General features: G+C 42.2%; 1 protein-coding gene across 4 annotated transcripts in view; it reads left to right on the top strand.

The window, feature by feature from the left end:
* PITPNM2 (phosphatidylinositol transfer protein membrane associated 2) overlaps positions 1 to 26,649 on the top strand; it is a 197,704-nt gene that overhangs the window by 115,360 nt on the left and 55,695 nt on the right. For all 4 annotated transcript variants that reach the window (XM_032800530.2, XM_032800527.2, XM_032800531.2 and 1 more), the window contains 4 exons: positions 14,247 to 14,461; positions 15,456 to 15,577; positions 17,340 to 17,573; positions 23,425 to 23,754. In XM_032800530.2, the coding sequence (XP_032656421.1) occupies positions 14,247 to 14,461; positions 15,456 to 15,577; positions 17,340 to 17,573; positions 23,425 to 23,754 (901 nt within the window). The remainder of the gene's footprint in view (positions 1 to 14,246; positions 14,462 to 15,455; positions 15,578 to 17,339; positions 17,574 to 23,424; positions 23,755 to 26,649) is intronic.

Genomic DNA, 26,649 nt, shown 5'->3' with positions numbered 1-26,649 from the left:
GATGATGAGTGCCATAGAGAAGCCAATAAATAAACATTTAGTAATTATTATATACCACAGCATTCAATCAATTGTAATGCATTTACTGCAGTATATGTAACTTTCTTATTCATATAGATTGCAATTTGGTCTTCATGTTGTGTTTTTAATCTTGTCATAAGAGCACATTATGTGCTGATAAAATTTCAATTTTGGTTTTGATTTCAGTTACTTCCAGAAAGGTTCCTCTTCACTGAGAGGTGGGCTTCTCACTAACACACAAGAAGTTTATCTCCTTGGCTGAGATAAGAGTGGCCTTATTAGCATCTCCCCCACTCCTACCCCTTTTGACTCTGGAGGTGATTTTTTTCCCCTCCAATGTTAACCTAATTAGTTTATTTACATTTTCATTGGGTACTCCAGATCCTTGATGGAATACTGGATGCCTTGTTTTAAAAACTTAGTTTAATATTGTTTCATATAATTAATTCCCCTACCCCCCTGCCCAGATATATTTTTAGGGCAAAATGACATTTTGTTCTCCTATTTAATTACATGATTTGGGGGGAACCTGCAGACATTAACTAACTGCTAGTTGTGAATGATACCTGGACTAATAGTATCTGTATCCAGCAGACAGAAGATTGCTGGTGGTGAAAGCAGATTGCTCATAATGAATTAGATGTCAGATCGAATGATCAAAAAGGAATAGTTAACAAAACACAGGGCTGACTCATACCACAGCAGGAGACAGCTGAGGATAAAAATGATACACCCATGGGTGCGCATGTAATCGCAGTACGTGTTGGGAAATGACAAATCTTACCCTGGAAAAGTGTATTAAAAATAAACTATGCATTAGTTGCAAGACCTTCAGGTATTTTTCCAATAACTGTATCAGTGGGCTTCTCTTTCCATTTAATTATGGCTCCCAGCAGCTATGCCCAGACCCTTGTGTCTGTCATCGTTCCATTTATTTGTGGCGCCTGGATGCTAGTCTGTGTAAATGGCATGGTCATAATAGGCCCAGATGCATGAGTTAGGCTGAGTGACTGTGCTACCTATTACTTGACCCAGCTTTCCAGGCAGCAGCTATAAAAGGATATTGAACACTCATCCAGGATGAGAGAAGAGGCAATTTTTAAGCTATAAAGAGAGGAGACCTCATTTCAAACCACATACGCTTCCTTTAGCTAGATCAGCATGCAGCATCAGTAGTGATGTGTGCAGCCCATCTGTAATAGAGAACAGTGCTACAAAACAATGAAAATTATGGGAGGGAAAGCGAGGACTGGGATTATCTGTCTATAAGCCAGGTGTACAACACAGTGCAACCAAAAAGCCTTAATGGAGGCCCATCCACATCCTTGCCTCTCACTGCAGTGTCGGGACCAACCTGATCAGCTTAGGTTCATCCTTAGTGAACTCGGACAGTTTTTATTCCACTTTCACAGAAGATGCCAGGACCAGCTAACGTGAGGCTGGCTTGTGTTTGATTTCAAACATCAATCCTGATTGGGATGCAAAATAAGCATAGCCATTTTGCTCCCTATGGCAATTTTCCAATGCATCTCTTGGTATTGCAGAGTTTGGGCAACGCCTGCTGTGTAAAACCATAGATAAGGTTGTTCATCGCTTCCCTGTTTCATCAGTGGCTACGCACAGTGTTGTGGTAAATAACGGTGCAAACAGTTACAATAAACTGTATTTAACTGTCTCCTTTGATTACTACACTCGCCTGTTGGAGAAGTAGTGGAAAAGATCCCGGCGTCGGATGGTTCTGCATTCCACAAATACTGGAGGGAAGAAGCCATAAATGGTTGAAATTGAATTCAAAGGACCTCAGTGATCAAGAAAGAATTTTGGCTCTGCTTGGCTATTCTTTTGCTTGGGTGGAGGCATTTATTTTTTTTCTTTAAAAAAAAAATTATAATTAAAAGGACATTGTCAGGTTCAGTAAGACTAAAATTTGGTCTCTTGTGGACTGCAATCTTTCGTGTTCCCTATGGTTTTTCACTTGGACTATTATCACTCTCTGACCAAACAAAATTATGGTACAGAATAGATACCTATTTTAAGACACGTAGGTGGAAAAGGGACTAAGGTTATAAGTGAGTGATGTTCTGAGACTTAAGGAATCAATGCTTGGCAACACAGGAGGGGAAGGAAAGACTGATAGATTGTGCCCTAGAATGCATCAGGGAACTAATTATAAGTCAAGGAAGATAACGGTCCTTCTTTACAAGGTTCTTTCAGAGCCTGTTTGGAGCATTGTGTGCTGGTCTTAGCACTGATTATTTTTTGAATGCAGTAGCATCGGGTGGCCCCTACTGAAATTGTGCTAGGCACTATTCAAACGCACAGGGAGACATAGCCCTTGCACCAGTGGGCTTACAGTCTAAATAGACAAAGGGTGGGAGAAGAAACAGTCGCCCAGGGAAGTGAAATGGCTTCCCCAAAGTCACACAGCAAACCGATGGTGGAGCCAGAAATAGAACCTATTTATTCCAGTCCAGTGGTCTGTCCACTAGACCATGCTTCCTACCCTGACATTCATTCTACCTTTGGAGAAGGTGCAGATGAGGGCAACAAGGATCATTTAAGGCCTGGAAAGGAGGGTCTCTTATTTAGTGTTGTGAAAAACTGACCTCATCACAAAGTTTAATTAGCTTAAGAGAAAGGTTGTGACTTTATCATGAGTCTTGCAATATTTGATGTTTTTCTTATAGCCCCAGCTCCTGAAATCATGAAAATATGTGAGAATTTCAGATTTCATTTATAAATAGATGGTTTCTAGCTTTTATGGTTGTTGGAGAAAAGTTTGAAAATGTGGGCTAAGTGAACCCTAAAAGCACAGTAACCAAATGGCAAACAAAAAAAAACCCTGAAGTTTTTATTGCTATTATTTTAAATAATGCTTTGTTGGGGGCCTGGCTCAAGCTCGGGAATCGGGATTGGCAATACTGCCAAGGCTCAGGAAAAGACCATTCTGGATTCCAGGGAGATTGTACTACATGTGATCGTGACATTAGGAGAGATTGTGACACTGTGAAATTCAGCAGCATCCTTCGGCAAAATGTCCCCTTTTCGACACAAGCAGCCTCCACCATAAGCACAGTGCTCCATGCCTGGAAGAGACAGCGAATGGCCGGAGGACAGTTGGCTTTCACTTATCATGGCAGATAGTGATGGGAAGAGGAGGAATACTGTGCAACGTGTTCAGGACACTGAATTCACCATTGACTAAGGACATTCAACTGCTAATAATCAAATTAGTATGAAGTTACTGTGGGGCTTGTGGTTGATCCTGTGAGGGTCCCAGGGCGCACGTGTTACAGTGGCAGCGAGGAATGTTTTCTGTCCTTTTGGCTGGCCATTGGGATGTTTTCCCTCAGACAGTACTTGTAAACAGAAAGTAATCAGTGTCTGGTGATAGGATATTTCAGAGCTGGCTAAGCCACTGGTGACTGGTGGTTGCTACCATCTTGTTCAGTGGACTCTGAAGGATGAATTTGATCTCAGTGCAGTTCCCAATGGACAGATGCTCACATCACACATACACGCTACTCCACACTGGAGTCTAATTAGCACCCTTCCTGCTAGCCTAATCACAACAACAACAAATCAGAAATGGAATTGGCCATGCAGTATAAATTCCCACTCTGCCTTACCAGGGTTAGGATTGAGTGTGTTGGCAGGTCAGTCTGGGGAAGTTTGCCCCAGTGCTGCCTTACCCAGTTCTGTGGGTAAATAGATACCTTCATTCTCCAGGACTGTCGCTCTGGCACCTTCTACCAGTGTTAAATTCACACTGAATTTTAAAAATTCCAGCAGTTACTTCAGTAAAAGTGAAGCAGAGGATCAAAACTTCCGGTCACCAGACTGGAGACAAACCTTGTGAAGTTATAGAAACCCCCCTTGGTTATTGTTCTCAGAGAACAGACTGTCTTCATTATTTATGGACCCTCGGTTTTATCAAGTATAATACTGTCAGTCTTTGCATTGTACATTACACATGTTCAAACCAGAACCCCTCATCTCCCATGAAAAGCAAGTCTGTATAAATGTCACAGTCATGCATGAAGAAACTTCATTGTAAAACAAAACCGTGTCAGCCTGTTATAAATGTCTAATTTATTTAGATATGATTGAGGGTTACATCTGTATACCACAATCAATGGTAAACAAGTTAAGACTTCATAATTTATTTTAAAAAGCTAGAACAATGTCTTGGACTCCTATTATTATATGCAGCTTACACTTTTCTTACTGTTCTCTGCAGCACAATAGCTTTGCTAGAAGTAACAAATTATACTTAAAAACAAAAAAAACCCTCAAATGAAGCCAAACATTGAGAAATCTGTTTCTTCGTTGTTAGTTTCACTATAAACTGTACTATGGATCTACAGTTTTTAGAGTAAAAATGTGGTACATTTTTACCCTGAAAGAAAAGCATGATGAATAGGATTGATTTGTATAGGATCATCCTATCATCAATATCTCTCATGAGTCACATTGAAATATAAATGGAAAACACAATAATAACGTGTATATCTACAGAGTATAGATTGCAAAATCATCTGCATGCGCAACTTACTGCTGGAAGCTTTCATTAAGCAAATTAGTTATGTAAATTGAATGACCTAAAATAGATCTTTGTGGAAGTCTTTTTGATATCACAAGCCATGTTAAAGCAGACCGAGATGAGCTCTGCATGATCCTGGAAGACGGGAATTGGTATAACAAGCGAGTTCTACCCACTGTCCATTTAAATTCACTTTGAGGAAGTGAAGGACAAGCAAGTTCTGCTGGTAAAGCTCTTCTGGGCATTGGGAGATATGAGTTCTATTTCAGGCCTGCCAAAGACTTCCTGTGTGACCCTGAGCAAGTCATTTCACCCTGCAGTGCCTCAGTTCCCCATCTGTAAAATGGAACTAATTAATGTGTGCCTACCTTATACAAATGTTGTGAGGCTTAACACCTTAAGTGAGGTGCTTTGAGATCCTGAGTTTGAACGTGCTCTGAAAGCACAACAAATTTTACTTAGATTACCAGCTAAAGCATTTTGGTATGAATAAGAAGGAGTTTATATGCCAGCCTCTAAAGAAGGGGCCACTAGTTCAAAAAATTCTATTTTTCCAAATCTCCCCAAGCAGTGTTGTATTGTAGAGATGCAAATGAGAGGGTTTGACCCAGTCTCATTTTACTGGGTTCCTATTCCATTATGCCACTGGGATCCCTAGTTACACAGCAAAGCTGTGTCATGTAATGACAACAGAGCTGCATGATTATTTATACCTCCAGATCTAGGCTGCTATGCAGAGATCAAAAGAACTGAAAATGGCTGAGATCTGACTGTGTCTCATCTAACCCCATGTCTGAGAGTGAAGCATTTTGAGTGTTAAGGAAAGAAGAGGGATAAGGAAAGAAGAAAAGAAATAAAGAGATTCAATGTGATTAGGATTGTGATTATGCTGAATACTTGTTATATTAGATAGTGCAGAACTTGATAATGAGGCCGGAATTTACCTATCCTGAAAGGCACTTGTTAGGGTAAAGTGAAATTACCAGTTAGTCGGCAGGATTTGTTTTCCTGCTCTTGGTATAAGTATGCGGTAGTGGGCCTGGGTTTCCTCGCCTTACAGACACTGGACACTCAGTGTTGTTTGCCTGGAAAACTTCCCCACTGCTTGGGATTAGGGGTGCATTTATTAGGTCTTAAAAAAGGAACAGAAAAATGTCTGGTATCTTTAGGCTGGGGGGTCTTTCACAATCATTAAGGGCAGCAAGCAAAATAATGCCTCCTCCCCTCCCCGCCCCCTGCTTCTGCAGGCTCTGTGGCCTTTCAGCCTCCTTCTCAGGGAAGATCAGTAGCTGATATACATTGCTGGCTAATAATCCCAGGTACCTAATCTCCTGGTCCTCAGTACATCCTTGCTACCTGCTCTGGACAGGGTGTATTCGGTGGGGAGGGGTGCTCTGTGGACTATGAAGGGAGGGTGTCTATCCTGTTCCATTGACCCAGGAGAGCAATCCCTGTGACTGTCCAGGTAGGATTTTAATCAAACTCTCTGAACTTCTGGGAGCAGAGGCTAGAGGCCCATCCTGAAAATTCATCAGCAGAATAAATCACTTTCTAAGACATGAGAGCCTTTGACCTTATTTGCCTTCAAGGAGTGAGGAGAAGTGCCTGTTTATGAGCAACTGCATTGAAGACACATCACTATCTCCTCCTGCTTGTATGTCATTATCCACCTCCCCAGGTCTGGACTGCAAAATCAGGTTGTGAGCAAGACTGGCCTGCTGGTTAGTACAGTAATGACAGACACTGGAAACCACAGCATTAAGAATAGAGCAACCTAATCAAGTCTCCCCCCATGATTCATAGTGCTCTGATTATTTGATTTCACAATGTCAACTAAAAAGGCAGCCCTCACCTTCAGAACATATTGACAACTAGAAAATAATTTGGACAGGTGGATTGTGCTTTAATTGTCAATGCTTGTAGCTTTTCCATATGTTCTTAGTCTTGGACTCTTACAGTCATAGGGTTGTTAAATCTGTCTGCTTCCTATATACATTGCTGCAATGAGAACCTATCCATTTAGGAGCTAAATGTCAAGGTTTTTGGATTACTCTGATATTCAGGAAGTTCTGAGTTCTAATCCTGGCTCTGACATTGACACACTCTTTGGTCTTGGACAAATCACTTAACTTCTCTGTGTCTCAGTTTCCTCATTTGATGATGATGACCTCATAATTGGGTTGCGGGTTAATTAATGTTCAAACAGTTTTGAAAATGAAAAGCTGTACGTAAAAGCTATATTATCATTCCATTTTACAGGACATGATACAGCCTCTAATTTAAATACACTAACTCTTAATCCTGTACTTAATCCTTAATCTGAATCCTTAGCCCAATATTTAAATGACATTCATTGGAATTACTCCTTCCATAATTGTTGTTGTGAGGTCATGTACTGTGTCCCATGTTTGTGCTGCTGTGCCAAGTGATTTATTTTAATAGAAGCCTTTAAGTAACTGGCGTTCTTGCTAATCATGGTGCATCTGCTTCTCTGGGTTCCCTGTTACGAGTAATTTAATGCTATTACTTTAGCTGGAAGGGCTCTGTGTCACCATCTGTCCTGGAAAGCTATTGATGGGGTTGTACGGAACATGGAGTGTCATCAGCAGAAGAGAGAGAGTTCTAAAGAGATGACTAGATTTCCTGTTGTAATATAATATAAGAGGGTTTACTGTGATTATGGCTTAGATGAACTAGTATCGAAAGGTTGTTAGCTGCTATTTGAATTTGCTGGGGACATTTCCCCAGATGTGTATGGAAAGATGAGATGTAATGTTGTTAGCAGTTAGTTCCAGGTAGTAATCTCAAAAGTTAATCATTAAAAGGTTGAAGTTTGTAAGGATACAAGTCCTGTGAAATTAGTATCTAAAGAGCCCCAACCTCAAATGCCTGCACATGTGCAGCTCCCAGCCACCTAACATTCAGCAGCAAAGGCTTGCCAGATGCTGCTCAAGCCAAACATTTTCCTAATCAATGATTATTTTGTAATTGTTGTTTACAGACCTGTTCCACGTAATAAACATCTCTTCAGAATATGGCAGGGAGTCACAACAGACATGAAAAGGCTACACAGCTGAAAAGCAAGTTGCTCTCTCGTTATCAAAGCCAGTGATGCAGTGTAACTTGTAAACTTGTAAATTGAGCACAGGTATAGGGTATCTTCTCGGCTGTGTCAGAGCATGTTACTGATGTCTTTACTTGAACAATGAGTGAATTCATCTCATGACTAAAGTGACTGGTTTATAATCGAGTTAGGAAATTGCACTGTTCTCAGTCTAACCAGATCTGTCCTTGCCAAACCATTCTGGTTACGCAGGTTTTTCCTGTAGTCTAATGGAAAGCATAGGAGCTTTTCACAGCATACTGCTAAAGGAATTCAGTGATGGGTTTGTTTTGTTTTGTTTTTGTGATGGTTCCATCCTTCTCAATGTGCCTGACTGGATGGTGCATGGTAACTCATGTTTTGAGTTTTTAGTACCCGTTGGACCAACCCAGAATCCTGGCTCCAGACTCCCCTGAAAGTTCATTTCCAGATCTCAGGTCTGTGGTTCAGGCCTTGCTTTAATTTTATTGAGCAAAGTGCAGCGTCTCTTCAGTTTTCATATATATTTAATAGAAAAATGTACTTGCTGCATATCAACATCGCTTGTGCAAATAACCTACACGCACGAGGAGCAGATATGCACTACACAACGCAGGGCTAAACTCTCATCCAGCTGCATAGCCCACCCAGAGAGGTTAGGTGGAAGGGCTGATGTGGCTGAAAGTTGGGTGTGAATTAGCCACAGTCATTCCAGACTCTGGGCTATAATAGTTGGCTGTGGTGCTCTACAAGCCCAGCTACCCAGGCGTTTGGACTGGTGGATCTATGCAGCTCATGGATTCACTGGCCATACCTCTTGTTTACCACCAACCCTTCTACACGGTGCCATAAAGGGGATCACAACAAGGAATACTCTGTGGCATGCAGGAGGCGGGGGGAGCATAGCATGTCTGCATCCCCCCATGGCTCACCATCTTCCATGCAGTGTTTCCATTGCACACCTATGCCAGAGGTAGCAAGGTTGGCCTGTGAAATAGTAAATCCTGATCTGTGCACAGTTTCCAGCTAGATTTACAGTGGTCGCTCATAAGCTTTTTAATGACTCCATGTAAAACACACAGTCACAGTTGGCAGGAGGCTTTTCCTCTGGGATAATGTTTGTAAGGAGAAAACAGAACGAGTTCATGGAAACATGAGAGAATTTCCAATTCCTTTTATCATAACAATGCTTAGCTTTTCAGAACAAGTAGATCTCCAAATGTTTTACAAAGGAGGTCAGTATCATTAGCCCCATTTTAAAGACAGGGAAACTGAGGCACAGAGAAGGTAAGTGACATAACCAGGGTCACCCAGTAGACTAGTGGAAAGTACCCCTGCTTGGGCTCAAGCCAGGCTGATGACCGCTGGATATGGAGCCCAGCGTTCCTAAAGGCATTCTCCCCATTTTCCAGGCAACAACTTCCCCTGAGCATCTATGCAGCGGAAGAGAGAATCCCCGTTCACCTGTGGCTAGGATGTGCCATGGCCCAGTGCCACCTGTCCCATCACCCTTAAAAACCAGTCAGTCGCCTTGAAAAACTAAATGATTTTATCTCATTGTTGGCAGTCTTACAGGCGTAGGCGCCAACTCCAAGGGTGCTCCGGGACTGGGGTGGAGTGGGGCCTAGGGCAGAGCCAGGAGTTGAGCACCCCCTGATACTTTGGAAAATTGGCGCCTGTGCTTATAGGTATTTCCTATTGCAAGTACAGGGGAGCATAGGCAATAACAGTGCAGATGCTAATTGCAACTATTTGTCTATGACAAAACCAAACAGTATTACAGGGTCACCATTGTACCAACCATACAACACAAACCAGACAATTTTTTGTAATGCCAAGTCAGTTGTGACAAAGTAACTTAATTGCAAAGAAAAAGTAGAGAATTTTAATCTTGGCTGTGTATTGTGATGATTGCGGTACCGTTGGACTCTGAAGCAGAGAGGGATTGTTGTTCATGTTGGGCCCAGTCTTGACAAACTGCCTGTCACTAATTAGCTGTTTCTGAATGTAAGAAAATGACTCTGCTTTTTCAGTAACATGTTTATAAACCATCCTGGAGCTAACTTCACACCTGGTGTCACTGTAGAGTGACCCCAGGCATGGATCTGGTCCCACTGTCCCTAAACAACTTGTTGCTTGGTGGAGTAAGACCAGTGAAACTGGTCGCTGGGCAATCTCAAAAGTAAGAGATTTCTTCCTGGAAGAGAATCAACAGTTTTTGAATCACAATATTTATAGATGCTTAGAATACTCAGCAGAAACATTCTCAGCGAAAGGCATGCAAATTACTTCCAGGGAGTTGTTAATTTTGTCTGATAAGGAGGAAGAGGCCTGTTTTACAAGAAGCTGATCAAGCATAGCAGATAGCAGCTTTTTACGGAAAGCTAAGGCTCTGTACACGTTACAGCTTACATGGGTATAACTTACATCGCTCAGGGGTGTGAATAAACCAGCCCCCCTTAGCTACCTAAGTTACAGCAAGGTAAGAGTCAGCGTGGACAGTGCTTTGTTGGCGGAAAAGTTTCTCCTGCTGACATGGCAACCGCTGCTTGCAGGGGCTGGAATAATTAAGTAGATGGGAGAGCTCTCGCCCCTCAGCCTACAGCATCTGCCCTAGTAATGCTACAGTGGTGCAGCTGCACGCTCTGTAGTGTAGCCATAGCCTGAATCTCTAGCCCTCATAGTGGTGGAGACGTGTCTTGAAAACCTGAGAGAGACAAGGTGGGTGTGGTCATATCTTTTATGGGCAGGGTGACCCTATGTCGCACTTTGACCGTGACAGACCCCTTTTTCAGCTCTGTCCTGGCCGTCCCTTTCCACACTCTTTTACGATCATTCACCTCATTGTAGCTGGGGAAGAATCCTAGGAAACTGATAATCCTGGGAATTTTCGGTAACACACTGCAAACTCTGGGCTCTAGTAAATCAAGAAGGGCTGGCAAGGTGTTCAGGCGGTCAGCCCCAAGCCCAGCTGCAAGCAGCACGGGGCTCAGCGGGTCAGCCCCAGCCACAGGCAACACGGGGAGGGCAGCTCTGGTGAGCCCGGTGCATGGGGGGAGAGGTGGGGGCAGCTTGGCCAAACCCTGGGCTATCCTGTTTTTACTTTAAGAAATATGATCACCCTATTTATGGGACCAACTTCTGTTAGTGAGAGACAAGCTTTTGAGCCACAGAGAGCTCTTCTTCACCTATATTGAAAACATGAGCACAGTTCAGCCAAGACATGGATTCCTGCCTGTATCTGCAGAGAGCCTGAAACAGTAGCTCTGGGAGGTGTGGGCTACCCCATTCACCTCAGTGATCTAGCAACTCAGATGTCTAGTGATGCTATTTTAAATTTTATTTTAAATGTCACCATTGTTAGCTATTTCACTGCTGTTGATGTAAGTAAGGGAGGAGAAGGAGGATCACAGATCTGCACAATGTACTCTGAGTGGAGTCTCATTTAATTGATTGGTGTTTGGGAGAGGAACACCATTCATATGCACACCCTGCCCCTATCTGAGCCATGGAGCCACCATGTCAGAGGGGAGGAGCAGAGGTTGGATACGTTTGAGACCCACCAAGGGGGAGCAAATATTTCAGAGCCCAGCAAGGCACCTGCAAGCCCTCTGTCAACCAGCCCCTTACCCAGCCTTCCAGGCAGTGAGGGACAAGTCTGTGCTGGTGGTGGGTGTGGGGCCAGGTGGCTTCCTTCCTGGCTAAAGGCAGCTGTAAGCATGAGGACTAGAAACATAACTCTCTTTAAATGCTCTGGGAGCTGGGGCCCATGCCAGTTGTGCCTGCTTTGCCTTAATCCAGCCTGCTCAAGGGTGATTCTGAACCCAGCAAGGGAGGAGCCCAGCAGGGCCTGCATGATCATATTTTGAATATCTGTGCAATGGGCTGTTGAGTGGCATGTCACTGTGTCTTGCCTAGTGGGCGGAGCTTGGGAGAATACAGCCGCTTTTTCCCCCAGTTCAAGCCCTGCAGAAGTTCATACAGTTTATACAGACAGTAAATACAATATGAGAAAGCAAAGCTCTTCTGCCATGATGACATCTGGGCTTGATTCCATCCTGTCTCAAACTTGCTACATGGTAGGCAGTTGGTATTTTATTAAAGAAAATGCCCTGCTGTGCAGGGCATCTATAGACAATCATTTACTAGTGCACAACTTTCTGATCCATTGGATGGGAGTCTCATCTGAGTAAGAAATGCAGATGTTGGGCCTCCAAAGTGGTTGTCCCATTGGATAACTCTCTCAAAGACTATAGGGAATGAGAAACTTTTAGCAGAAAGTCAGAAGTGGAGATACTGTGCTCAGACTTAACTTGATTACTGACATGATATAAAGTGTATGGTATTTACACGCTTTTATCAAGAATAAAGCCTAGATTTCTCCCCTCCCCCCCAATCTTGGTATCAGCTATGATTATAAAAATGGGCCACATAAATCATCACCATTGCAGCATCCAAATCCAATGCAAGTGTTTGACTGCAAATCTCCACGGACAGTTACTGTTCCGTGTGAGATAACAGGCTTGATCCTGGGTGCTGATTTCAGTGAGAACTGAGAATGCTATTTCATGTTTCAGCCCAGAGCAGGGAGCTGTTATCTGATTCTGAGTTCTTGGAGACTTTATCATTTCTAGTGGTAGGTCTCAAGGCAGCCAACGCAGGGTTTTACATGGTGTGATTTGGCACTAAATATGTCATCCGTGTTTCCCCTGCTGGTTCGCATTTCCATGTACTACTACCATGTAATGAAACTCTAGGGCACCATAATTTTCATCAGCTCTTCTGACCAGATGCTCTACTAAGGTGACCAGACAGCAAGTATGAAAAATGGGGACGGAGTAGGGGGTAATAAGCATCTATAGAAGAAAAATCCCCAAATATCGGGACTGTCCCTATGCTCTACTATTATTCTGTCTGACATATTTGTCATGCCTGCTGGGTTGCTGCCTTTTCTTAGACCTGCCACGTTATGAAATTACAAAATGTTTAGGTCATCAAGATTATTTAATGTTATTGTCATAAATATTTGGACAGGACTTGGCCACTGCTTATATAAGCACTGAAAGACAGTAACTTGTTTTAAGAGGATGTGTGTTTAATGAACAGCAAGCTCAATGCTCTCTCTATAGATTATTTTTACAAATGTGCTTCTCTAAACTGCATATCACAATTTACAAAAGACAAGACCCAAAACATTTTTATATTTAGATTTTTTTTTTTGTCTGTTATCAGGGGGAGGGCAGGATTTAAAATGCTTCGAGACTTGGTTGGAAAGTGTATAGCTCTTCTTTGCTTGTTGTTTTGTCCTCAGACGCAGATTCTGATCTTCTGCATTTTATCAATCACTTTTTGTTAAACCATGTTTCCTTTCATGTTGTTTTTCTACCAAAAAGAAAGGGTCAGTATTTCAGTATCTTTTACAGTCAATTTGGACTACTGATTCCAATTTGTTAATTTCCCAATGCACTTTAAAAAACAAACAAAGAAAATGAGTCATGTGTTCTGAAATACCGAAGTCCCTGCATTATCCTACCCACTGCAGCATGTGTGTTAGAAGTGCACAAACATTTTGGGCATCTCTTTCTTTCTTTGCAGGCATTGAATTTAGGTTTTCTTTTTAAATGAATGCTGCCAGGGTTTGAGAGAGTTCTCAACATAAGCTGGGATATGGAAGCTGCCAGAGGGTGCTCTGTGCATTCTGGCGAATTTCATATATTTTTTCTATAAATATCTTAATTATCAGGGTGTAGTCTTCAGGCTGTTCTTAAAGAGTTGTCTCTTGCCAGATCATTAAAGGAAAATGCCACTAAATGCTACATTTTCTGCCTATATATTGCATTGTGATGTTGCAGCTAATATTTGTTGTTTCGTCACTCTGATGTAACATTGCAAAAATACATGTCAAAGCAGGCAAAACCCAATTCCTGCAACTTCTGGTAATGGAAAAGGTTATGTGGTGTGGTCTGATCAGTTCAGATCTGAATTCAGACTTCAGAGTGTTTTAATGCAAAGCTTTGATTCAGCCTATTATAGATCGGGGAGTTGCCTGTGACATTTGGGTTTGGATCTTGATTTAACTTCTTCAGTTTCCAGGCTGTCCTGCACTAGGGTTTTGGCCTGAGTTAGTGTCTAATAGACCATACCTGCCTTCCTGCTTTAGTTTGTGGATAAATAAGATGATCCAGTAGGTCTCTTCCATTTATAATCTCTCTGATTCTGGGGGTAGCGTGTGATGATATGAAACCATTGGGTGACTCTGCACTGAGGAAGTTCTGTGCAGGAATGGTGTCCCTAGCCTATGTTTGCCAGAATCTGTGAATGAGCAACAGGGGATGGATCACTTGATGATTGCCTGTTCTGTTCATTCCCTCTGGGGCACCTAGCACTGATCAGTGTCGAAAGACAGGATACTGGGCTAGATGGACTTTTTGTCTGACCAGAAAGGCCATTCTTATGATCTTATTTGTTGGTGGTTAGTGGCTGTTGTTGAATATCAGTCAGTTCATGTATGGTTAAATGCCATCTCTCAAATTAACGTGCATTGAGCAAGTGGTATGTAAAATGTGTACAAGTAAAAACAGTGGTGTCTTTTCCTTTCAGAAAAAGAGCAGAGAAGAGACATGTGGAGAAGGCAGTGGTGTGGAGATCCTGGAGAATAGGCCGTACACAGATGGTCCTGGTGGCATTGGGCAATATACGCATAAAGTGTACCATATTGGTATGCATATACCCAGTTGGTTTCGGTCTATCCTCCCAAAGGCAGCTTTAAGAGTTGAAGAGGAGTCATGGAATGCATATCCTTACACAAGGACAAGGTACTATTCCATGTCGCCCTCCCTAGATTTTGAAAGGAACTGAATATCACTTTACTTGCCATGACTGAGTCACAATGATATCTCTTGTGTATCCATGAACATTCTTTAGGGAAACATTGGAGCCAAGTCCTGAGATCCTTGCTCAGTCCTCAGAGATTTGTATGAGCAGGCTCGGTGAGGACTTCAGGTTTTGGCCTATTGTCTAAAGGTGGAAGCCCGGTTGTGCACCAAAGTGTGGAAAATCATTAATGTTTTACACAGAATCTTGTGTGTCACCGTGCATGTTCCACTAACTATTGCAAATATCTGATCGTTAACTTAGATTATATTTAAATGTATGTGAAGATGGTAAGGTCAGCATGTCAAACACTGCCTAGTAAAAGTGAAATTGGATTTGCATCCTGACCCTGTTCTAGGTTGGAGAGTCGGAGAAGTGGGGGAGAGAGAGATTTAAGGATAGAAATAAAAATAATAGATATTTTGGAGGTTCTCAGATATTAACATGCTGGGGGCTTTATTATTAATTTATTGATTATGTATTAATTTAAAAAAAAGAAATAACCCTACACCTAGTAGAGTTCTTAATCCCCAAAAGGGAAGAGAGCCAAAGACTCCATGGGGCCCCCTAGGGACTTTGCCGTTGCCATTCACTGTATTTCGAAGGCATTTGGATATTTGCGTAATGGGCAGCAGTCACTTTTAGCCTAATACTGGAGATAATCTGTGGTCTTGGAGTCTTAGTGTAGCAGAGCATTCCCATATAAACCATATCCTGAGGCCACGCTCTGGCCTAAGAAAAAAATGTTAACAAAGCAAAATCACTGGCTCCTTTTTTGTACATGCAGATTGCGTCTTGAAGGGTATTTAAAGTAAAACATGAGTGAGAAATGACCTGGATTTGCAGCTGGTATTTAGATGTCTGTTATGAAAGCACTTCTCTACTCCATCAAGCCTAATAGGCTTTAGTCTAAGCTTCATTACTCTTCTCTTCCAGGTATACGTGTCCTTTTGTGGAGAAATTCTCAATTGATATTGAAACGTATTATGAAGCCGATCCAGGGGATCATGTCAATGTATTCAACCTTTCTCCTGCAGAAAAAAGACAGACAATTCTTGGTGAATATCACTTTTCCCCTCATTTTTTCTTCTATCCTGCTATTGATTGCTGCACAGAAGTTTTTATAGTAATTTTTCTTAGAGGAAGAAGCATTGTCTAATGGCTAAAAAAAAGAAGTGGTACTAGGAGATCTGTTCCTGGCCCTGCTGCAGACCATGTGTGACACTAGGCAAATCGCTTAATTTTTTCCATCTGTCTCCATTTTTCCAACTGTAAATGGGGCTAATACTTTCCTGCCTCATTTGGATGCTGTAAGGACTAAGGCTTCTTAAAGGACTGTGAGATACCAAATAGAAAGAGCTATCAAAGGGGAAGTATTGCTATTTTTGAGTAATTTTATAATAATATATTTTCTTTCTATGGGAAAACATTATTCCTATGCAAACTTTCAAAACATAGGAAGGATCTTCCCCCTTTCTCCTCAGTATCATCTCAGCACTGGCTAACATTTCAGCCTTCGATTCCTATTTGCACCCTTTTCAGCAGATCAGTTTATTGGGCCTTACAAAACAAAGGACTTCAATGTGAAGAAGGCAAAATGGGCATTTTGTGAAAAGGCCGAAAATGGCAAGTGTCATCCTGATTCCCATTGCTTGTATTTCCTACTGGCCAGTCCCTATGGCATAAGCAGTAGATGCATTGTGTCAGTTAGTGCTAGGTATTATAGTTACACGCCATTAAAGCATCACTTGCTTATGAAACTACTGACACGCTCATGGACTGGTTTGAGTTTTGCTTGGCCTTCTTTTAGGAAATGTGAGATTAGCAAGCACAGTGTCCCAGTGATGGAGAGGAGGACACCTAGTGGTTGCTGTACCTTTTTCTTATCCACTCCTGAAACGCTGCCTATCAGTGGGTAAAGACAGTATCTAAGGTGCAATGTTACTGTGTTTAATTTCTGTAGGCTTGACATTTTTTGTTATTTTCAGCCTGGATTAGTGTGTTCTTGTCACTAAATGTCAAACCTGCCTGATCAGCCTTTGTGTACTAAATTGACTCTATATAAGAATGATTTGAGTCATGTTCCTTCATAGAGAATTTACTGAACGGCCTGTCAATTCTGAGGGAATAACTGAGATATAACCGCGTCAGGTGGAAGTTTAGATGCCTCTAGCAGTGTTTTCTGATCTCAGGATTATTTACAGACCGTTTAGGATGCATTCATTAGTTCAGCTACAGTTGCTTGGTCCCCCTTATCACAGAAGTATTCATTACATAATTTTTAGACTTCAAAGCAGAAAATGCAGATTACATATTGTCCATAGCACAACATCAGCAAATGAGAAGTAAACCAGTAACATCACTGTGGTGTTCTGCAATGGTACCATATTCAGCGGCTAGTCTCTGTTCTATGATATTATTAGAAAAGAACTGTTGTATTATGAGCTTCTAAATTTAGGCAGAGCTACAGCATTGTGGTGGCATGAAAGGAGCTGAAGGGTGAAATATACAAAAACACTCTTTTTACAGCTGAAAAGATGTAACAGACAGAGCTGCCAAAATACCCTCGGTTTACGAAATCTTTGGACAAAAATATCCATTTGCTAAGACCGTGCACGTGAGTTCTCCAGGCATTGTCAGCATCGCTGTCTAGCAAAATTGTATAAACAATTTAAATATCAGTTGTTTAAGAGAAAATACGAAGGAGCTAAATTGCTTTCATGTTTCTGATAAACACCAAAGCGATTTTTAAAAGTGTTATTTTATAGTTATGCAGAAAGAGAAAACTTTAAAAAAATTATTTGTGTTTTCTGCCTTTAGATCCTATTGATATTGTTAAAGATCCTATCCCACCACATGAATACAAGTCAGAAGAGGATCCAAAGCTTTATAAATCCGTGAAGACTAAAAGAGGGCCATTGTCAGAGGACTGGATCGAGGGGTACAAGAACAACCCTGGGAAATATCCAATCATGTGTGCATATAAACTGTGCAAAGTGGAGTTCAGATACTGGGGGATGCAGTCCAAAATCGAGAGGTTTATCCACGACGTTGGTGAGTAATTGTAGTCTTGTACGTGCTGTCAAAATTTTAACATTGTTTTTAGCATTTCTGAGTCAGAGTGCAGCAGCATGTTACATAAACAGTATGTGCTCAGTTTTCATGTGTGGATGCCTTAAGAGGTCACTAGACTACTCAGTTTAACACTTGGCACAGAATCCTGTGCATATAACATAAGAGATGCCCTTAGAAGAGATTTTGACAGCACTATGCAGGATGGCTGTGGGACTGCCCAGAGTACTCAGCATCATTCCCGTTGTTTGCAGTCAGACTGTGTGTGGACCCTAACCATGTTTTGTCATAGCTGTATCCTAGAAAATGTTGGGCAGGGCCTTAATCCTCTGGAGAAAGGATTCATCTGTCACAAATCTAACTAACGCTTTCAAAGGTCTGTTGGTTTTCCTTAGAATGGGCCAAATCCTCAGGTGCCTCCCAAACGCAAGTAAATGGGCCTTGCAGAGGGGCCTGCCATAGGGCTTAGTGGAGGGGGGTGGAGACTCCCCACTCTGCCCCACACCTGCAGGCCTAGGTAGCCAGCCTGCCCTATAAAGCTGGCTAAGAGACAGGAAGCCGGGGGGAGACAGGAAAGGGAGGAGTGTGGGCTGTAGATCCCTTCTGGCTGGGAGGTTCGTAGTCTCCCAGAGTATTGGTCTCTGTAAATAATAGATGGTGGGAACAGACACGAACAATAAAAGGACACGGGTGCTGCACATCAGTTGGTCTCTGACTGTGTTTGTGGAGGGGCCAGGAGCAGGCACCGCTACAGTGATCCATTTGGAAAATACATATCTCACTTTTTCTTCCAACAGCTGATCTCAAATTTTAGACCCTTCATTAGTTTGTCTGTATAGAGTAGGAGGCACTTCAGTTTGTGCTAGATGAAGTGAAGAGATGATGACCTTTAAAGGTTTGGAGATTTGGTTCAGTTTGGGTGAACACCCTGTAATTTATTTGTTTATCCAAACTGTCCAGAACTTTGAGTCTGCAAAATCATGCCTTGTGAGAACAGGCTTTCTTGCAGCAGTTTGAAACTTCCCATCTCTGCCTAAACCCATACGTGTCGATGCTCCCAAAAATGGGGAAAAAAGAAAAAGAACAAAACAGAAACAGAGTTTTGGAAAAGAGTTCACTGTTTAAATTTTATTTATTTATTTATTTATTTATTTATTTATTTATTTATTGAGGCTCAGAAGTTTTATTTGCTTTGGGTCTCAGTTTGGTGCAACAACTGGGGATAGTCTTACATTAGCGCAAGAGAATTCAGTTGGAGAGTCCACCACAGGTTTTATAATGAGCCCAGTCTAGGCTCGGAGAGAGCTGTGGGAGTTTGCTGAGTGCCAAGTAGCTACCCAGGCAATGCAGAGGTTGTAAATGATACGTACAGTTAAGTACCTTGTGTTATCAAGTCAAATTTTAGTGTTCTTTTGAGAATTCCCAGCTACCTGAAACCAAACTGTACTAAACCCCAGCTCTTACTTAACTTAAAACTCTGTGTAAAACACACTAAATTCTTGGCTTAGAGAAGGTGGGAAGTAGAGGGCAGTGAATGTGTGCATGCTAACCAACAGATGTCTCAGAAATTATATGTGTGAGTGCTGGGAAAAAGGACAGATAATCCAAGATTTTAGTAATTACACTAAAACACAATCATTAAAATGGAAATGAAGATGCCAGATATAATGTCCTAATTCAAATGTATATACTAAAAACCCTTGGATTCCATTAAGTAATGGCATCCAGCTTCTGTTCACGCTACATTTTCCTACGTTATCTGCACAGTTGTTCCTTCCTATTGGCAAAGCTTCTTTGAATTGATTCTGCTCGCTCATACAGAACAACTGTGGTATTGCTTACAATACTTAGCATTGGTCCCATTGTTTGTAATCATACTGTGTTTTCCATATTAGTTATCTCAGGAGCACTGTTACAGTCGATCCACTAGCCTCAGTAGTGGATATCGAGTGCTCTGCTAGAGCCATTTTGGTTTTACATTGTCCATAACCCGAGACTCTTGGCCAGTCTTTCAGTCTGGTGTGGACGAATTATTCCTCTCTGACAAACCGTACTTAGATGACTCTTACACTATGACAAACCCCCTCAGTATATTGGGGAAATGAATTAATTTCATCTCTGTCACAAAACATGGCGACAAAATAAAATGAGCCCTTTTTATCTGGAAAGTGAAGAGAAGTATATGGCCCTTTCAGTTGTTCATAAATAGGATTGGTAGAATTTTTTTTTCATAATTTCAACTGATAGTATCAATGTTTAAATATAAGCATTTTTTAAATTATTTATCAATTTACATTTTCATTGTGTGAAATTATGGGAGGTGTCAGACAGTAGTGTGGGGCCAGACAGCAATTGTTTAATGTCTGAGGATGTTGAGATTCAAAACATTAAAGCTTTATAACTGCTAAAACACAAATTGTCAACATCACAAGTCAAAATATACAAAACAAATATCCTTAAACCAAATGCCAGTAACTTCTCAAGCAGGGTTTTTCTTTCTTTGCCTATCTGTAAAATACGATTATTATCGATGGAAATATTATTCATTGGTTTGCTTGTGTTGGGTGAAATTAACATTTACTGACATTTAGCAATAAAAATGTAATCTTTCCAATCCTTTTCATAAAGGAGCTTTGCATAAGTTAAACTGTGGTCTCTTGGAAAGATGGCTCTTGTATATTTCCTAAAAGACTTCATTCAGTCTCTTGTTGATCCAGCTGTAGCAGTGAGCCATATCATCTGATTGTCTGCCACTCAGGCTCCTTACTGCTGTGTTTTATTGATATAAATGATGCATCTTTGATCTGAAGTAACTTTAAGTTGCATAAAATAGGAGAAGTCTTTGAAGCAGAGTCAGAAAATTGAATGAAGAGTGGAAATTAAAAGCTGAGGATTTGTGGGAGATGGATAGCCTTGCTTAACAGTCCATGCTTGCCATGTGGGGGAGAGTTTCCCTTTTGTTAATATGTTTCCTTGGTACTGGTAACAGTTTGGAGGATGTGCTTGTTGTGTCAGGCCAAATTGCTAATAGCAAAATCACAATGTAGAAGTAAACTCTAAGTCAAGGGGGAGAGAGGGTGTTAAACTGTACTCAGACCTCACGCTTCTCTTGTGTTTTTTATCTGAGGACCTTTTTTCATCCCAAATTTCCTATTATCCTCGTTTTACAGATGGGGAAGCTTACCCATGGGCCAGTAAAGTGACTTGTCCACGGTCAACATGGTTCAGACTCCTAATGCTCTGCACTACGTAGTTATTTAGACTGTGTTCCATAATGACATACAATAGAAAGTTCGAGGAAAGAGTTGAAAGAGAAGAAAACATTCGTTTAGTTAAAAATAGGAAAATTATAATATGTGGTTGACTTACTAAGAGGCTAGACAAGGAAGGGAATGGCTGTGAGAGAGGCTGTTGAAATGTTCTCAGTCCCTGATTGAACCTAGAAGTCATTTGTTAACTAATTGGACAGTCGCTGTTATCTGACATCTTGAGACACTCACTGAAAATGTGGGCTGTTCATCTAATCTGCTGTGCTAATTGAATGTGCTTTGGAGTGAACCCCAAAGAGTTTAATTACATTAATGGTGCACAATGTTGTACAAGTTCAGGATTTTTGCCATTCCCACTCAGTTGGCACCCTTTGTACATGGGTTCTATTTCTTTTGTTTTTCTTAAACAAATCAGTGATGATGTATCTTAAGACTATATATTGCAGATGATGTGCACGCCAGTGCTGATAACTTGAGAAGTTTCGGGATAAGCCCGTATTTTTCTGAGAAGTTTTGCTTCACTTACATTTTCTCTATGAAGTACTCATCTAGTAATGTCTTATCCAATGCCCATTTAAGTCTATGGAAGGACTCCCATATATTGGCCAGCCCTTACAGCTTGATATGTACAAGTGTTGGCATCTCCTCTAAGCTTGTGTTTTAATAGATTGCAGCTGGAGGATCAGACACAACCATATAATTTTGCTTTGTGAGTAGCCTAAATAAGGGAAACTGGGGGAAAATAAACACACAATTTCAGGGTTACATTTTATCAGAAATGTTCAAGCAATTAGAACTGTTCGGACAAGGTTATGGTATCTGTTGTGGCTATCAAGGAAATAAAGTGCCACACAAGGGAAATCAGACATCCTGTATCTGCAGCCAGGAAATTGCAAGTGTGTTATGAAATGCTTGGGACACGTCACTCTTGTGTGTAAAAACAACTGCCCAGATATACTTAGATTCTGCAGTGTTTTTATGTTATAATTGGATTGTGTTTGTGGTTTTACTTTAAATAGAAAAAGCAAACCCTGAACTACAAAGAGATCTTTAGCACAGACAGAGCCCTTCAATGGCTCCACACTGGTTGAATTCTAGAAGTATTATTATGATTTGACTGGAACAGGGTTAGCTAGGATGACAGGTTTGAAAGACAAGTGATTCAGTGTCCATCGCCTGCTGATAATCACAAGGGATGATCTTTCCTAAAACAGTGGAAAATATTACAGTTAAATCAGCACAGAGATACTAGTTTTTTCTTAACTCAAAAATATGGCAATTTTTTTTTTTTTTAGTCAAAATGTTTCACTCCCTGGAGAGTTAATAAAACCACACTAACTATTATTAGTATGTTGGCTGAAGAGGTATTTGGTGCTTATCCATAAAGAGACTGTTCCTGGATTTCTTTCAGAGGCCGAATTCACATTGACTTTAGTGGGTGTCTTGCCTGCATAAGGACACATAGGGTTGTGCTCATTCCATAAATGAAGGTGAGAATCGGAATGAGACAAGCCAGGGCTTTATGACAATTTGTTCTGTATAAATTTTTCAAGATGAAAATCAGTTCTGATTCTCCCTTACTATTCGTCTTTCTTATGAGCAAAAGAGAGCTCTTTGGAAGACTATGTGGCAGCACTAGCTTTTCTTCATGTTATTGGACCAGTCTGTTGCATTCCGATCTACGGATATGTCTGCACTGAGGCTGGGAGAGTGCTTCCCAGCTTGACTAGACAGGATCAAGCTCCTAAGCTCTAAAAATAGCATGTAGCTGGGGTTAGCACGGTGGTGGCTCGGGTTAGCCACCCCTGGGATGGTGTCCTTAGCCTCTGTTTGCCAGAAGCTGGGAATAGGCAACAGGAGTTGGATCACTTGATGATTACCTGTTCTGTTAATTACTTCTGGGGCACCAGCATTGGCTGCTGTCAGCAGACAGGATACCGGGGCTAGATGGACCTTTAGTCTGACCCAGTAGGGACGTTCTTAAGTACATACCCGCTAGGGGTCCACGCGGGTTCATAATCACAGGGCTAGCTCAAGCATCCCACTCATGCTACCCGCGGCTACACTGTTATTTTCGTGCATTCGCTCAAGCCAGGCTAGTGCATGCAAGTCTACTTGAGTGGGGAAACATGCTTCCAACTGCAGTATAGATGTACCTTAAAAGTGTCAAAAGTGAAAGAACGCAATTCAGTAAACGTTACGTCCACCTAGTTCAGCAACCCTGACCCTGACCCATGTTACCATGTGATAGTGGTTTGCTCTGCAGTGTCTGTTGCAACGTTCCAGGTTGTTACAGCTCTGTTCTGCCTCCGTTTCCCAATACGTAAAGTGGGGATAATGTTATTTATTTGAAGGGTTTGTGAGAATGAATTTGTTAATGTGTATAAAAGACTTGAAAGTTGAAATGTGCTGTTTGTATGTCCTGTGCATCCGTCAGAGATAATTACCAGTTTAAGGGCATGATCTACCATGAGATTTTAAGTAGTTCTCTTTGAAAATCCCAAACAATGACGTTCCTGCAGTGAGTTAGCTTTGCTGGTCACTGGCGTGTTCTTGCTTTGCAGGCCTTCGGAAGGTAATGGTGAGAGCCCACCGGCAGGCGTGGTGCTGGCAGGATGAATGGTATGGACTCACCATTGAGGACATCCGGCAGCTCGAGAAGGAGGCACAGCTGATGCTGGCTCAGAAAATGGCCCAGTTCAGCTACAGTGAAAATGAGGCAGAGCAGCATGGACCCAGAGACTCCCCGGGCGAGAATGATGCTGAAAGCAAGGCCATGTCCTCCGTCGATGCGGCAGACGCTGCTAGTAATATTGGTGAAGCCGTGTCTGGGAGAGGGATAACCAAGCAGTGGTCCACGTCGTCCAAATCCTCGCGATCCTCGAAAAGAGGAGGTGAGATGTTTGTAATGGGATTAATTGCGTTAGGAAAAAAACATACAACTCTTGCCGTGGTGCTGATGTAACACGCTGGGTAAGTGTGATCATGTCTCTCTTTAGTGGCTAGTCCATACGATGGGTCAGAGCTTATTTATTGCTACCAGCTAACTGAGTCACTTCTTTAGCCTGCTCATTTGGTGTGAAAGTCCCCTCCAGTGGAGCTGTGTTGAGGGTTATGCCCATGCTGCAACAGCGGCTCCTGAAATGACATTGCCATGAATTCCGTCAAAGTTAAATAAATTACAAAGAGGGGAAACGAGAAAAGGCAGTGAGAGCTGGTGGCAGTGATTGTTGTGAGAAGAAAACAAGCAGGGCACCATAGAGGGGAGATTAGTCCTTGTTGTTAGTAACATGGAAATTTTTTATAAGGTTTAATTCCTCAGGTGATGTTCTCTCTCTGGACATGTGCCTGTCTGATGTGAAATGCTAGATGCAGAAAGAGAGAGAGTCACTGAATAGGCCTTGATCTGATTAATTGTTAGATTCCATGTCTCCTGCTTTGGATTTCTCTGAAATACAGTTAAAGTGACAGGCATAATCCTCCCCGGTCAGCGATAAATGTTACTGCTTTCATTCATTTCTAAGGAGGGAGTTGGCTCCCAGGCTCCTGCAGTGTAGTTTGCACAGCTAAGCACCATAATTGGCCTTTTGGGAAAATAACGCAGGTCACCACTGTCAGTGAAGAGAGAGGGGAATGACAGCTGTTGCATTTTGCTGCTGTTAATGTCCTGCAACCATCATCCATGGCTAAGGAGATCAGATACCACCATGGATCATGTTTCTATTTCCTTTTAAATGCCATGCAAGAAAAATGTCCAACAGGCTCCAATGAACCTCACTGAAGGACTTCACTTCAGACCCATGAATCTCCCCTGTGCACTAGGAAGTCACATTCTCTCAAGTATCCTTTACTGTACACACCTCATTTTCTTGACCCACTCTTTGGAAAAGATGACTCGTGACATCTTTACTCAGTGTTTCCATCAGGCACAAGTCACATCAAAGACAGTGGCAGGGTTTACAGTAGCAAAAAAGTTATGTGTGTTTTGCAGTAGGTTAGCGATCTCGCTGTAAAATCCTAGGGTGAAAACATGGCCTATTGAAGTCCTTGGGGCCGGAATTCATCCCTTTGATGTAGTTGGGCAAAGTAAACCACTTAGGACAACCTACAGTTCTTCTTCAAGGAGTGTCCCTGTGGGTGCTCCACTTTAGGTGTCTTGGTGCCCTGTGCTTCTAATCAGAGATTTGTAGTAGCAGTGCCCTGGTTGGCCACACACATGCGGCAGCCATCTCACACCGCTCTGAGGAGTTACCCTGCTTGTGCAGCCAACCGTCCCCCGGTTCCTTCTCTACTGCCTTTGGCTTTGGTTGGAATGACAGCAGCGCCTCACCGCTTTCGATATTTCTATTATTTCAGTTCTTTCCCTAGCAAATACCCTTTCTTTATTAATTTCTCCTTAAATTTTTCTTTACCATTAAAAAAATAAAAATTCCTCTCCTAGTCTTCCCCTTTCCCCCACCTCAGGCGGGTAATTACCCAATTACAAAAGAGGCATAAGAATGGATCTATTCCCATTCTTCCTTTCAACATAACCTCTCAGACATGCCTGGCTCTCTAGGTTTCAAATGCTGTCTTGACTTGCAGCCCAAAATGCCCGCCATCACTTTCTTCCCCTAATCTGCAACAGGACTGTCCAGATTCTTACAGACAACTTGGCGACTATGTTTTATATAAATTGCCAAGGAGGGGCTCGATCTTATCCACTCTGTGCAGAAGCAGTCCACCTCTGGCAGTAGAGCATCTCCAACAACATAGACAGCATGGCATTCTACCTACCAGGATGCCAGAATGCTACAGCAGACCAACTAAGCAGGAATTTTTCACAAACGCACGAGTGGACGATGGATCCTGGAATCCTAAAAACTATATTCAAACAATGGGGATTCCCCTCAATGGATCTTTTCGCAATGGCCCGCAATGCCATGTGCCTGCAGTACTGCTCCCGGGCCGAGTTGGGACATGACTCTCTGGGCAACACCTTTCTTGTGAAATAGAAAGCTCCACTGTTGTATGCCTTCCCCGCAATCCCCCTTTTGAGCCGTATCCTTCACAAGATCAAACAAGACAAATCCAGAGTCATCCTCATTGCACCAGCATGGCCCAGACTAGTGTGGTTCCCATACCTGAAACAGATGGCCGTGACACCACCATGAACCTTTTCCTCGTGCCTCATTTGCTAACACAGGATGCCTTCGTCACCCCAACATTTCAATATTCCATCTCAAGGCCTGGCTGATCTGTGGATGACAGGACTTGAGACAGACTGTTCCAAGGAAGTACAAGACATACTGCTGAACAGCTGGCAGATGACCACATGAAAGACATGCACGCACAAGCGGAAACGGTTCTGTACCTGGTGCCAGGACAAGCAGATTACTCCACAATTGGCCCCTCCTGCCCATAATCCTCGATTACATACTGATGCTAAAAAAAAATCAGGCCTATCTACTAGCTCACTCGGAGTCCATCGAGCAGCCGTCGCCTCCTTCCACACTAAGGTGGACAGAGTCACCATCTTCACTCACTCATTAAGCGCTTCCACAACAGCTTAGAGAACAGTTATGCCACATTATGGGACCTGACTCCCATGTGGGATCTCAATCTTGTACTCTATGCCCTCATGGGCAAACCCTTTGAACCACTAACATCCTGCTCGTTGTTGCACCAATCCATGAAGGTCGCCTTCCTAGTAGCTATCACGTCGGCAAGAAGAGTGGAAGAGCTGGTGCCCTAATGATGCACCCACCTTATACCACATTCCTCAAAGACAAAGTAATCCCACGACAACA

The sequence above is a fragment of the Chelonoidis abingdonii genome, chromosome 22 (assembly GCF_003597395.2).
Source record: "Chelonoidis abingdonii isolate Lonesome George chromosome 22, CheloAbing_2.0, whole genome shotgun sequence".
Classification (NCBI taxonomy): Eukaryota; Metazoa; Chordata; order Testudines; family Testudinidae; genus Chelonoidis; species Chelonoidis abingdonii.
This window is presented reverse-complemented; position numbering and strand designations above follow the sequence as displayed.